Source organism: Anabrus simplex, chromosome 9, assembly GCF_040414725.1.
Source record: "Anabrus simplex isolate iqAnaSimp1 chromosome 9, ASM4041472v1, whole genome shotgun sequence".
Classification (NCBI taxonomy): Eukaryota; Metazoa; Arthropoda; class Insecta; order Orthoptera; family Tettigoniidae; genus Anabrus; species Anabrus simplex.
In genome coordinates, this window is record NC_090273.1 from 15,461,025 (window position 1) to 15,476,159 (window position 15,135).

Here is a 15,135-nt window from a genome sequence, read left to right on the forward strand (position 1 = left end):
TTGGTGTACTACTTTATTGAAATTTTGTGCGTGTGTCGATTTAGTACAAATATCATACGGTATAGTGTCTGGGTGAAATAACCAGCCCAAATAAACTTCACGAACAGAACAGAACAATGTTCAAATAATTCACTTGGATAAATCACTGACAAACATAACCTCACGCAACGAAAGAAAAAAAAATAGCATAATTCAAAGACGAGGATAAATTATGCCGGTTCCCCTGTGCAAATGCATTATTTTTTGGATTTCTTTACTGTATGCATTTTTATTATAGATGCTTTGTACTGGCATGGAAAGTGCCCGACGCTCTTAAAACATTGTGGCTTATCAAAGTTTCCTATGACGAGGGGATAAAGTATCTCGCTTCCATGTGCATTGCAACGCACTACTATGACCCCCATCCCTCACACTGTACGATTTTCCGGCTGGCAATTTCTCCTTTAAAACCACAAGACCGTTTGGGCTCGCATTAAAATAAAGCAATGCAGTTTCACCGGCAATGCCAATATTGTTTGGTGCCTACGAATTTATTATATTTGTCACGTTTTTTCGTCAACTGTCGGCGTCGCCAGTGTTCGCAGATTCTGTTTTCCCGCACACTGCATGTTGCGTGATACTACGGCGTTCCTTAAAAGGTTGAACGCAAAAGAATTCAGATTTCATGCAACTTAGCAATCATGAAGCGCACTGTAGACCCACCGAAGTGAGTTTAAGTGCGGAAAGCTACCCCTCCACGTTCCGGAACACGCGTTCTACTATGACGCGGAGCGGATAAATTTCGAGTTGAAATTACTCTGTAACATACTATTGTTTTAAAATGTAAAGGCAGTTTCGAATTAAAAGTCTGAATTTCGGTAATGGGGCCGACATTGTACTTCGAATTACGAATTATCCGTATTTCGTATTAAACAATTGAAATAACATGCAAAACTGTATCTCATGTTTCCGGGAACGAGAGCTACTTCGAATTAGGCGGGATTTTGAATTAACCGATTTCGAATTATCGAGGTTCTACTGTACGCTTGCAAATGAGATTGCATAAATTACACAAGCACAAAAATTTATCCCACGGAAAAATATTGACTGTACTGGAGGTTACCTAGGTCAAAAATAGGAAGAAGTAAAAACAAATCGGAAGAAGAATTAAAAAGCGGAAAGTTTCCAGGTAAATCAGAAGGGTTGGCAGGTAACATTTACTTTAAAAAAAATAGCACCCATATTACGGTCATTCTTGCCATAATTATATAAAGCCTGCAGCAGCAAGTGTTGAATGGTCAGAAATATTTGGCACACGAAAACATCCGCCAGTTATGGTTCGCTTTGTATATCGAGGCAATACTGGGCAAGAAGTACTAAAATCAAATTTGCAAATGTGTTATTGAAATGAGTTATACTGGATTTCTACGATAACAGTGCACAAAAAATAACCTGTCTCCTTACTGTCTGCATTGACCACAAGCAGGAATTTCTTCCAAAGATCAGAACTGAGCCCTTCTCACTTGATTAGTTCATATTCACTATTTTGAATTTTAGCCATACCGCTGTTCGTTGATTCATGTGGCATGGTGAACTTCATCTCAAAACTAATGGTTAACTCAACCATTCCATCATCCACTTATACCTCCAAATCCCCAACTTTTGCTCTCTGTAAGCAAGAGCTTATTCGTCTCCGGATGAATCTCTGTTTGCCACATCAGTAAAGCAAGCAAGGTCATCGTTTCCAGTCAGCATATTACACGTCGAACATGCCCTGTCAAATGAATTGGAGAAGACTCTGGTATTTTACTTACATGTTCCACTCGTGCAATTGTGGTTACACATGCAGCTCATCTTGGTTACCTGTCTCAAGTTCGAAATATCCAGGTAGGTGTACAGTACATCCTATATAATGCAGGGTTATTCAGCTAAGATGTCCACCTCAAATAACTCCCGTGGAAGATACTGACATTCTATTTTCACTTTCAGCATTGGCATTAAGGGGCTCACAGTAGAAAGTACTTTTCCAGACTTTTGACAAAATTGATCAGCACACACGTTTCCATACGAGAACGTTATTTTACGTAATAACTGCTTACGATATACTATCAACCTTATGCACGTAGTTACTGGGATGTCTCACAAATCACAGAAAAAGATAATCATCCCGAGAGAGCACTGCCCATTGCTATTTTACAAAGATCAAAGAATGGAAGAGATGGTGTGTATCAGCCCGGGCTGGAGGGAAGAGATTGCTAGAGGCACCTCGGGAGTGTGGTACTGGAAGAAAGAGTACCGACACAGGAGATGAGCAGAAGTAGTTAACAGGAGGGTTTTAGTAGAGCGTGAGGACTGTTATGGAGTAAGGACATGCTAATATGCTGCAAGAAAAAGATAAGAACTATTTTCTACCAATCTTGATGTATGGAGAGAAAGCTTGGGTAATCCAAAGACAAGGAAAGTAAACTCGAAGCAAATGATACTCAATCCCTAAAAGATAGGATCAAATAAAAAATACGAAAACAGTAGGTGTATGCGGAGTGGGAGGGAGAGTAGAAAGATCGAGGCTGTGGTGGTAGGGTATGTAAAAAGAATAGGAACCAGGATCTCCAAGTTGATGATGGAAGTTAGAAATGAAAGACTGAGGTAAATCCAGGAAATTGAGACAAACTGAACAAGATCTGAGGAAGAGAATGGCAGACTCAAAACTTTTCTGATCTGAAGAATAGTGGTAAAATAGCCAAAGACTGAGATCAATAATGAAACTGGAACAAAGACTTCTATAGCTATGCATCTCTTACAATCAGCTAATAAATTATGAAGTTATACACTAAACCCAGTGGGGTGTTGATTTGTGCAACCGCACTGTCCAAACTGACAAGTGAAGGGAGGGCATATGTGCTTGCATATTAAAGAAAAAGGATAGTCAAAACAAGTTTATTTCATTGCAAAACTACTTACATTTTCACACTTTATAAAAATACTGTCTAAATAGATAGAAAATTTACTTATAAATCTTGCTAATATACAAAATATACAATATGATTCTTGTTTATGTCAATAATTTTAAAAAATACATTGGAAAGGAATGAATGTACACATTTTGGAAGTCTCTCCTCCTAGAACAAGCCTGTAAATAAAAACAATATCTTTCCACTCAATACCAAACCTACACAGCAATTCAATTAATGAGGAATTATTGGTTACAGTGATTTAAAAGATGCATAACGTAAGACAAAACTCTATAAAATCAAAATCTTTATTTACAGCAAGAAAAAAATGTCAGGAGCACTTCAAAGCCAAACACAACATAATTTCTCCTGCTTACTTATGAGCAAATGGCTAGAGACAATAAGCTTCACGTAAGACAACACTATTCAGAAATCTGCTTAATTCTTCACTAACAAAATAAAAATCAGGAACTTATTCATGATATACATCCAACATAGTCATTTTATATTAGTTGTATTATATGTACTACATCCAAAGCACAAAATTACATCAAATATTTATTTCTATCTACAGTACCAGGCACTAGTACAAATCCACTGAAAATATAATAGAAATTCATAAGAAACTGGCATAATATAAAAAACAAGATACAAAACATTGTAGGAAGGCATTTTTCTCTATTATCTCAACACCAGTTACTGATCTGTAATTACTTGTCAAAGCTGTTTGAAGTCTCTCTACTGTACATCCAGTCTTGATCATCTCATCCTAAACTACCTATCCCAATTATAAATTAACCCTGCAACAAAACAGGAGAGTCCACAAAATCATCCTTGTGCAACCCTTCATCAGTCTTATAAAAATTAACTATCTTGTACATTTCATCAAGAAGAGAAGAGACTAAACAATATACAATGTCGTCATTAATAAAAAATATGAAATATCTATTCAAATATGGAGGCAAAACAAAAGTCTTGATTATTTGATTAGCTCTTAATTACATCACAATAAAATCCAAACCTTACTTGTAATGGCTCGGGAATGCATCATTTTTTAAAAGCAAGAAATATATATACATAATTTTTACAGTACTGTGAAAAATTCAGCATTACATAACTAACCAGTTTGGCACTGAAACAGAAATGTCTTTTAGTAAGAGAGTAGTGTATCTACAAGAAAAATAACAGTGAATGCTGGGATACGTTCAGACTGAATCCAAATTAAAAACTAAAAATACACCCCATTTTCTATTCATGTTCTTACATGACAGGTTTAAGGTCTTCAGAGTAAAGGGTATATACATCAAAACTAATGTAACAGAATCAATCGAAATAATGCTGAACTTTGAGTCAAACAACAGGCTATTCATTCGAATCAAAACAAAAACAGATTAAGCCAGGAATGTCACAAGAGAAAATTACAGCAATTTATTTGCTAACTTGAAACTTGCTGTAGAGACCGATAGTAAAATTACTTACATAAAAAATGACCTCCCCACACCTGAACAAGCCTCTTGGTCCAAACAATCTCTAGCAGTTGAAATATTCAGGAAGAGGAACATATTTCTTAAATATTGTCAATTTTTAACCTGCACACTGAAAGAAAACCTGTCAATTTTATACAGAAAGAGCAGAGCACACTTTATATCCCAATTGTATTGAACACCTGCAGCTGTAACCAACATTCAAATTAGCAAATTTATGGTCTCCTAGCATACACCCCTTAAAAATATCAAGGTTTTAACTCTCAGTCTGTTACAATGTAAAAATAATGACCAATAATAGGCCCTTCACTACATTTCAATATGACTACTTTCTTACTGCATTAAGCATGCAAAACATTTTGTACACATTTCCTCTTAAGTCTTATGAAATGAACGACACAATCATGGAACAGAGTTTGTAGCAATGGCAATAGGCCAGCTGATGGGACCCTTCAGCACGATATCAACCAAGCTCTTCTTGAGTTTCACGAAACGACGTTTGAACTCCAAACCACAACCTTTTGACAGGCGGAAATCCAATAGGGTCTTGCCATCCATGTCCAGAATGTTTGACTTGAAGACCAAGTGCGCCTTGCGTTTATCTACAGATGTTATTGTGACCTAAAACAGGTTAAAAGTTGTTACAATTGTATGAACCAAACTAAGTTAAGAAAATAGGCCTGTAACTTAGCCTATAAATGATCTGGTTAATACAGGATGGAAAAGTATTTTAAACACAAGCCTAAAAGTGACCTCTTAAAATATCTCATTGGATCATCCAATTAATTATAAATAACCCTGCTGGGGAAGGGATGTGGCTTCCTGCCTCCAAGATGGTTCAAGATTGTTCTACATTAATGCAGAAATTGATGGCAGATTCACTCTGTGAATATTACAATGATACAAGGTCTGATGCCGTACATCCATTAAGGTTGCACAATGGTGAACATTTCTGCTGGATAGCATGTATATACTAGCAAAGATAATCTTCCCTATTTGTATTTGTTACACATAGCTCAAATGCCTTTACGAAAAGTATATGGATTTTCTGGAGTTAAAAAGCATGAAACAAATAGGATCCTGCTGGACCAATGAATTTCACTGTGGCACAAAACTTAAGACTTTTGCATTTTGTATGTTTTACCTAGTCTACAGCCTTTTCTTAATATTAACTCAATTTCCGAGGAGACACCTCATCAGTTTTCGTAGGGAGGAAACAGCTTTTAACCAATTAAGAAAGGTGAGAAATTAGGATATGAACCTCTCACATGCAACAATTATTTACAATTCTGCACATTCAACAGGAATGCCAGTAATGTTGCGAACATTACAAATCATTCTGGTGACCAATCGTAATATATTCCAACCAACAACTCATATGACTGATTGATGATTCCTTACAGTGGGGCTTAAAATTCTCAAGTTTTCGAGAAAAATGTAAAATAATTAAAGTTCAAGGAAATTTTTACATTTGTAACAGCAGAGGAAGCAAACCTTTAACCTCAATGCCATTAATGATAGAAATTAGAATAGGAATTTTTAATTATTAATTTCATTGGTAATGTCTTATATTGGCAAATAAGATACAGGTTTGATCTTTGTGTAAGCCATGTATGCATGTATGTAGCAACCACGAAGGTTTAGGGACTAACAATTTTGGTAGCTGGAGTCCATAATAATATTCTGAGAAAGCACTGTGACAGTCCAAGCTTGTGTCTGAATAGATACAATACGATAAACGAAACGGAAGACTAGTGTTCCGTGAGTGTGACCAATCAGAATTTAAAAAAGCTTGAATGTTCAAATGATTTAACAAGGATTGTCTGATGCTTAGGAGATTTGTGAGGCACCACATGGCAACTCGGGGACTTTTTTCTTAGGTCCACACGCTGAGATGAGAGATATATATAAACGCACCTGTGGAGCGCATCATCTTAAATATTGCTACTCGACTTTAACGTTGTTACTTGACCTGATCTAAACAGGGTGCGATAGCACTGCTATTTCAGTGACACGTGCCTCTGTATTTATTTTTAAAAGTTGTGACAGAAGTTTACAGTTTGTGTACGCGCACAACACACACAGTGAAAACTCTGTGCATTCCTCATTAAGATGTTTTCTCGCTTAGCACATTATAAATTTGAAGTCTTGATTAATGAAGTATTACATCTATTTGAAATTTTCAAACTTACCGAGTCACAAATTTATGCAATTATTGCTTACTAATGGTAATAGAGATCTCATTAGACAGATGAATGCAGATTTTCAATGAGCTGCAAGGAAAGACAAGGAAATTTGTTGGAGTCAGCAGTGCCACCAATTAGAAGAGGACTCAAAAGAAGGGCCACACCCAGAACCTCTTCATGCAGATAAAGAAAGTCCGAACTCCTTTTAGTGCCTGTAAAGGAGCAATAACATACAAGGACGGGAAGATCTCGACTGCACAACATGACATGAGTACACTGAACAGCTATAATTGCATAAGGTTGACTTAGAATGTGCATATTTGTCTAGTGGGAGCCTAGTTATGGATACTGAAAGTAATGAAATCTCTTACGTATCAGTAAAATATTGAAATTAAAATCCACGAAGTGGACAGGCATATGTATTTTTCAGCGGTTGTGCTTTTGTTGAAACTTGCACCTTCATGTTTTGACTTGATTCGAACAAAGTATTGTCTTACTCAAGATGGAGGTCAAAGTCATTCTCTTGCACATGGCCAAATTCAAACTCCAAATAATTCATGGTTGAACAGTGAGACCAGAAAATGTTTAATAAGCCAATGGTCTGAAATATAAGGCTTCAGCTAACCATTTGGTTTAGGAAGAGAGTGATCTGCAATAATATGCTGATATTTTTATGTGCCCCAGTGCAAATGTTTTACATATTTTTGTTGCCTGGTGTTTAACAGATCTTTTAACACACCGTTATATAGGGTCTTTATTTATGCTTGGCAAGGACTTTCTTGCTCGACCATGGCCGCCGCCGCCAGGTCTCAACCGGCCACTGGTGCGCGCGGTTACCGGCACTTCTTGTAGTTGTTGGAAGCCGAGCTCCGAGATAGTAGGATGTTCAATGAAGCTACTGTGTACTGTATGTCGTATTGTATAGCATTTTATTGTGATTGTGTATAGTGCTGCAATGTATGTGAAATATTTCTTACGTGAACATCTGCACAATTCTTACATTAAGTGCAGAAAATCGTGCGCTAGGACAAAACAAAAGTTTCAAGCGAAATTTCCAGGGAGACCCACTCCTATCAACCGGACAATAAAACAACTGGCCAAGAGATTCAAACGTACAGGTTCAGTAAACAATAAAGACGTAAATGTTGTTAAGGAATATCCTTACTGAAGCGTGTTTGGTACGAGGATCATAAGTAAAAATCTGTGGCCCCCTCGTAGGCCAGATTTAACGGCATGTGATTTTTATTTGTGGGGGATGTTAAATGTAGTTTATGCGAACCCCTCCCCCCCCCCCCACACACACACACACACTAAACTTAAAGAAAATATACGAGCTGCAATTGCATCCATCAGTGCTGAAGAAGTTGGTAGAGTAACCGAAAACTTCATTAGGAGATGCCGATTATGTTTGGCAGCGCATGAGAAACATTTTCAAGCATAAACTGCAAACATGGTGAGTAAAATGCATGATACTGATTGAGCACCGTATTCTGCCGTACATACACACGCGCAACCGTCACTCGCTCCTTCGAGTTTCAACTCTTATCACTCAAGTTGGTAAAATTTTACTAAATTCAAACTGGAGGCCAAAATTATTCAATGTAATCTCCAATTCATTGTCTAACAGTGTGACCAGAAAATCATGTTTAGTAACGCACTGCTCCGAAATAAAAAGCTTCTACTAACATTTGTTTTAGAAAGAGTGTGATCCGCAATAATCCTTTGATAACTTTGTTGCCCGTGTACGAATGTTTTCATATTTGTTGTCTGGTGCTTTTCGCACCTTTCGGTGTACCAGTACTTGTTATAATACCTAGCAGAAAAGGTTTTCATATATATTCTCTCATATTTTTCACACCTTTTAAATACTTCCCTCACATCTTTAGAAATAGTAGATAAGCCTATAGTTTTCACTGTACCCATGGATACACAATGTAAAATGCCCTCATGTTGGAAAAAATATCTAGCATTTCCATATCCCCGCAGTATGTTCATTAGTACATTTTCTTAACACATTATTTTCCCTTGTTTCTTGCAAAAACATCTAAATGAGGTTTCACTGTATGTATATTTTCCCATTTAAAATCTGCTATATATTTCCCGGTTAAACAGGGAAGATTTTAGAGCCCCCTAAGATATAAAACGCCTACTCAATGCAGGTCATGGTTAGAACCCTCCGGTCTTCGTGCAAGCTGCACCCTGTGTTAGACCGTTTGCGCGCTTTTGGTGGGTCTCTGGTGTAACGGAACCCGTCCGGGATTGCCAAGGCCATACGACATCGTGCTATGACAACACAAACACCAGATGCTCACTCTCACCTTGTGGAATTGAATTGACCCCATCATAAAATAAGAAACAATGTTAGGTTCAGTGGTCAACCCAATCAATACACCTCAGTTTACAAGAGAAAACTAATATAAAAACATATTAAACATATCCTAGAACATGTTTAGTCTTATTTGAGACTTCATTAGCCATAACATCTCATAGTAGATTACAAAATACAATGTTGCTGTCTAGTAATTGAAAAAATGGAAGAACCCATATCCTTTAACACTAGAACGGCCAGAGCGGTCAATTTGACCGTTAGCGAATTTCAAGGCATTTCCATGCTCGTACCATTTTATGCACGAGGCTGTGCTTTGGTGACTCATCTTTTAGGGTTATGTGCTTTCACGCCAAAAATTACATCCGCAGATAAGGGAAGACCGATATTGTCCGTTATACCCAGGAAGGCCATAAGCGATCAATTTGACCACTTCACTTCCTTGATACGGAAAGCTCTATTCTGCTCGCTGCTTACTTCCTGTGATATATTTACAAGTGGCGCTATAGGGGCGTATGATGCAACTAAATAGTATGGCTCTAGCAGTGGTTGGGAGTGGACGAGTTAGTGCCTGTCCCTTGTGCAGTATAGTGGGTAATAATGGCTCGGCGGCAAAAACTTACTCCTGTTCAGTTATTAGCAGAACTTGAAAAACTAGAAGACGAATCAGGTGACGAAGATACATTATTAGATATAGACGTAGTAAGTGACGATGAGGATTTTATACCTCATCAGTGTGGTAATATGTCAGACAGTGATTGATGTTTGTTGTTTAAAGGGGTCTAACATCGAGGTCATCGGCCCCTAATGGTACGAAATGAGACGAAATGAAATGAAAACTTAAGTCCAAAACCCTCCACTGACCAGAATTCAAAGCGCGAGGACGAAGAATGAATGGATGGATATGAATTTAAAACGATCAGTGGAAATAACCCACAGTGCCTCACATGCACAGAAGCTGGCACAAAACAATAGTATTACTGACCAAGGGACTGCTGCCATAGCACGATGCTGAATCGATTAAGCTTATAGTTGAAATGGGTCCAAAGTCCAAGTCATCGGCCCCTCATAATGGTATTTATCGCTAGAAAAGTAGAACCATGCTATGTGTAATGTTGCGGTACTAATCAAAAGTAGCGGAGACTCATGGTATGCCACACATTATGGTACTATTCGCAGGTAGTGCAATGCGCACATGTAACACAGAGCCATGGTGTTTCGTACATTGCGGCGCTATTTCAGGCAAAGCAAACCTATGGCGCTCCTTACAGAAATGGACTAACCACAGGGACTCGTACTATCCCGTCGAATTCCTCACAGAGTGGGAACTGAGCATAGGTAAGGCAGAACCATGTCGCTAATATCGGGGTACGAATCACACGTACTGTAGGACCCACCTCCTGATTCACACACTGTCGCGACTAATCACGTACCTAACATAGTGGTACTACGCGCAAGTAAATGCGACCTATGGTGTTCCCTGCGTGATGGTACTAATTACAAGTAGTCTCATGGTTCTAATAGGATCATCCCTTGGTCGCCCCTTTTAGTCGCCTCCTACGGCAGGCAGGGGATACCGTGGATGTATTCCTCCTCTGCGCCCCCCCCCCCCCCCCACAGGGATGTTTTGTGTTTGGTCCACGAGAGGTATTCTATTTCCCTCAGGTCCGCCGGCAAGCCGGTTAGGACACCTCTATCCGCCACCCGGGAGTATCACCTCTTCCCCTGCTACATCAGCGTAGTAAGTTCGTGGTGTGATACTGATTTGGCTAATGAAAATATGCAAACCGTGGACTTTGTGCCTGCAATAGACACAGTTACTCCTTCAACCAGCCGTGATCAATCTTGCAGCAGAGGATGGTCTCTTAGCAGCGGGCCATCTGTTCGAAGAGGAAGGGGACGAAGGGGGAGAGGTCGTGAACTGGTAAAGTCTTCATCTGCAACAGGGGATCAGTTATGTGGTGAGGATGGAACAACAATTTGGACTGTTATCAACAGTAGTGGGAACCCCCATGGAAGGATGGCTGCTGAGAATGTACTGAAAGAGGCAGCAGGGCCTACTTCTCACGCTACGTGTAACGTAGAGACTAATAGCAAGGTTAGTGCCTGGGGTCTGTTCATTGATGCATCCATGTTGAAGCATATAAAGATGTGCACAGAGACTGGAGCTCGTAGAGAGACAATGGATAATAACAGGTCTATTTCTTTAGTAGAATTGGATGCTTTTATTGCTTTGTTATACGCCCGAGGAGCTTATAAACTTATTAGTCTAGACATAGATCATATGTGGTCTTCCTTATGCCCCCCCCGTTTTCACTAACACTATGGCAAGGAACAGGTTCAAAGAAATTCTGAGGTATTTGCTCTTTGATCTCCGTAAAACTAGATCCGCTCGTTTGCAGACTGATAAATTTGCTTTGGCGTCTGCTATTTGGAATAGATTTATTGAGAATTGTTATGCGTGCTATAAACGAGGAACAAACTGATGAACAACTTTTCCCAAGCAAACCTCTGTGTAGGTTCATGCAGTAAATGGCCAACAAGCCAGATAAATTTGGCATAAAATTCTGGCTACTGGTAGACGTTCATTTTAAGTATGTGTGCAATGGGTTTCCTTACCTTGGGAAAGACGAAATGTGACCTGCCAATGAGTCACTGCCTGAAACTGTTGTCATGAAACTTATGAACCCATACCTCATGAAAGGACATAACGTGACCACTGATAACTTCTTTACATCTGTAAAGTTGGACTGAGAGACTGAAAGAGAAGAAAACTAGTATTGTTGGATCAATCAATCAAGTGAGGAAGGAAACCCCGGAGACAATCAAAGCACTACGTATGAATCTGTACGAGACTCGTATTTCAGAAGGAAGATCACACTACTCTCACAGTATATGAAGGAAAAGTGAACAAGAATGTGCTTTTGCTAAGCACCCTACACCCGAGCGTTCAAGTGGGTGAAGATAACAAGAAGCTCCCTAGTATTACTGAATTTAAACTGGAACAAAGTAGGGTGTGGATGTAGCTGATCAAATGGCGTGTAAATACACCACTAGACCTGGACGTCGAAGGTGGCCTGTACATGTATTTTACAACGTACTTGATTTAGCAGCAATAAATTCATGGATAGTCTACCTCTACGGTTACTATGTTGTTGTGAATTTAATTATTGAACATTCGTATGTTTCTCAGATCCTGGATGCTAGATATATGTCAGTAAGCGGCAGCGGTCAAAATGATTATTTGAGAATTCACTAAAGATAAAATGCACACATTTACACAAAGCCATCCTCACTACTTGCAAAAAAAAAAATCTTCAATGTTTAAATTTAAAACTTTTCTTGAAATAAGACATGCTAGCCATAATGTCTCGTAACAGAAAACAATGCTCATTGTTACTGTCTAATTTAAAAACCGAAGAACTCATGTCCTTTATGAACTGTTGAGAATAACTAAAGACAAATATCTTTAGTGTACTCTCAAATAGCTCTTAAAGGACATGGGTTCTTCCATTTTTCTCCAATTACTAGACAGCAACAATATGCTTTGTAATCTACTATGAGAAGTTATGGCTGATGAAGTCTCAAATGAGACAAAACATGTTCCAGCATATGTTTAATATATTTTTATATTAAATACTTTTCACTTCTGAAGTGAGGTGTATTGATTGGGTGGACCACTGAACCTAACACTGTTTCTTATTTTAAACTGTATCAATATGGATCTATATGAAGTAGTTTGTAAATTGTACTGTTGAATCCACCAGTAGAAATTTCTACTCCACTGTTCACATCTAGCGGAATAAAATCAAACTGGATTCTACGTGGGAAACAAAGCACGCAATGAATGGTTTGATAAAACTTGAAGGCAGTAAGTTGCGTGCTGCAACAGGGTGAAGTCATTAATCGAAGGTGGCTTCAACATTAACTAAAAACCGTAAAATATACTTCTCCACAACAAAGCAGCTTCTTATGCATTACTGTTCGTTAGGAACACATGTACGGCAAACACAGATAATGCCACTTACAAATTGTTCACCATAAATGCTGCCATGTCAATTATCGTACTGACATACCGTACTGAATATAGACTACAACATATATGATTCTGAAATAAGGTCAACAATAGTTGTGAAATAAGTATAGGCCTGTCCGGTGTAGGGGGCAACATGTCCGTCTGTCACCCGGCGGCCCCGGGTTCGATTCCCGGCCGGGAGATTAATATCTCTGGCTGGGGTATGGGTGTTTGTGCCTTCCTTAATGTTCCTTTCCTCACATTCAACACGTTACACTACTGACATTTACATAATACGCGCAGGTTCCTCACATAGGGTGCAAGTAGGGGTAAAAGATCTTCCTAGGTCGACGCCCCGAACAAATGGCATAAAAAAAAAAAGCATAGGCCTAATCTAACACGGAAATTAATATTCTTAACCTGTTTGATTTTTCATTCCCTTTCCTTCCGGGCATTGTCTCTTAGGTTGTTGCAATAATACTTAAGGGTCTAGTTGTAGAGGAAATTAAATTTTTGAACTAAATCGATAATATTTTCCGAGTCCATTATTAGTGAGGTGAATACAGTCAAAACTGGTTAGGAAGTTTTTGTAGAAAGCGAAAAAAAAGTCGTAAAGAGGCAATGTGCTAAAATATGAAAAACAATTGCGCTGTTTAATTTAAAGTTAGGTTTGAATGTAGAAATAATTATGATGAAAACAAAGAAACAAGTGTTTACAATTATAATTAATGAAATAAAATAATGAAATACATTTAAGAACACCAACAAAACAAAACATCACGGAAAAACGTTTTTAGAGACTTGAACTATACACGTCGCTTACAATTATGTTTAAAGTTATCATAGGAATGTCCAACATCTGGGCTACTTGCACAGGTTTCATATGTGGATTAGCATCCACATTCTCAATAAACTTTAAATTTTCATCATTTGTAAAATGTCTAGCTTTCTTTTGTCCCGCAAACCACTATGCGTAAGTGCAGTAGGCCTAATTTATGTACGCCGTTGCACATTTAACTTCTCTTTCTCTTGTCAACAGCTGTGAGGCTGGTGGACAACAGCTCTCCATTCTTCATTTCAGTTCGTAGGAGTCACATTTTGTGACATCTAATATTTGCGTCACGTACTCTAATCTTGATCCTCGTCTATTATTTTCTTCAATAACCCATCGTGTCTAAGTATATGGCCTATTAAATGATCCTGCCGTCTTTTTGTTTGTGTCAAAACACCCCTTCATTCGTGACTGACGCTCGCTGCAGCTGTAGGCCGACACGCTAGCGTCATGAAATTAAGGTTGACCAAACCCTCACCCAGGCCAGGAATGCTAATTTAAATTTCTTATGGTGGAAATATTAGAACGTTCTTTCGTGTGTATTTAATAGACGAGTTATGGTACTGGGTAGTGCTAACATGGAAAGAACTGGGAAACTACCTCTACTGATGATGGGGGAAGTCTAGGAAGCCACGTTCCTGTTTGAAGAGTATATGAAGGCATTACATGCCAAAATGGGGAGCTGGAAGAGGAAGATTGTGGTGTCTAATGGACCAATGTCATGCACATCCCAAGGAGTGGCTCCATTTAAGGAACATCAAAGTAGAATTTTTTCCACCGAATACTACATTGTTAATACAGCCTATGGACCAAGGAATCGTCAAGGTATTGAAGCAGAGCCACCAAAAATCAGTTGTGCGCCGTATGCTGCTATGCACGGAAGCAGGTAAACCCACCTACAAAGCATCTCTTTTGGACACAATGCTTTTCATTGCCTCAAATGGGATTCAGTGGTGGTACAAACAGCATTGTTATGGAAGTTGGTGATGAGCCAGGGTGCTGGAAAACTATACAGGAGAAGATGGAAGATTACTAGTAGTTTCAATGACTTCACTGCCATTGATGATATGGTAAACACTTGCGAAGAACATACCATCGATGAGATCTGAAAAAATTCAGGCAGGAGATGAGGAGATTGAAAAAGTGGAGGAAGAGAATTCCCAAGACCATCCTGCAGTGAGGAAAGCTTCTGCCTTGAAAAACCTTATAAGTTTATGGAAAGTTCAACCAGTGTGTCTCAGAACACATGGAAGGCAATGAGGGAAATGGCGAGGTTTATACTTCAAGAAAGCAGTATAAACCTGAAACAGTCAACCCTGGACAATTTCTTTTCCAAGTAGGAGACTACACTTATGTGTTTGG

General features: G+C 38.7%; 1 protein-coding gene across 5 annotated transcripts in view; it reads right to left on the reverse strand.

Moving 5' to 3' along the window:
• Positions 1-2,908: 2,908 nt before the first annotated feature.
• Positions 2,909-15,135, reverse strand: part of grp (serine/threonine-protein kinase grp) — a 120,262-nt gene continuing 108,035 nt past the window's right edge. For all 5 annotated transcript variants that reach the window (XM_067153785.2, XM_067153782.2, XM_067153783.2 and 2 more), the window contains one exon: positions 2,909-5,035. In XM_067153785.2, the coding sequence (XP_067009886.2) occupies positions 4,817-5,035 (219 nt within the window). In that variant the 3' untranslated portion in view covers positions 2,909-4,816. The remainder of the gene's footprint in view (positions 5,036-15,135) is intronic.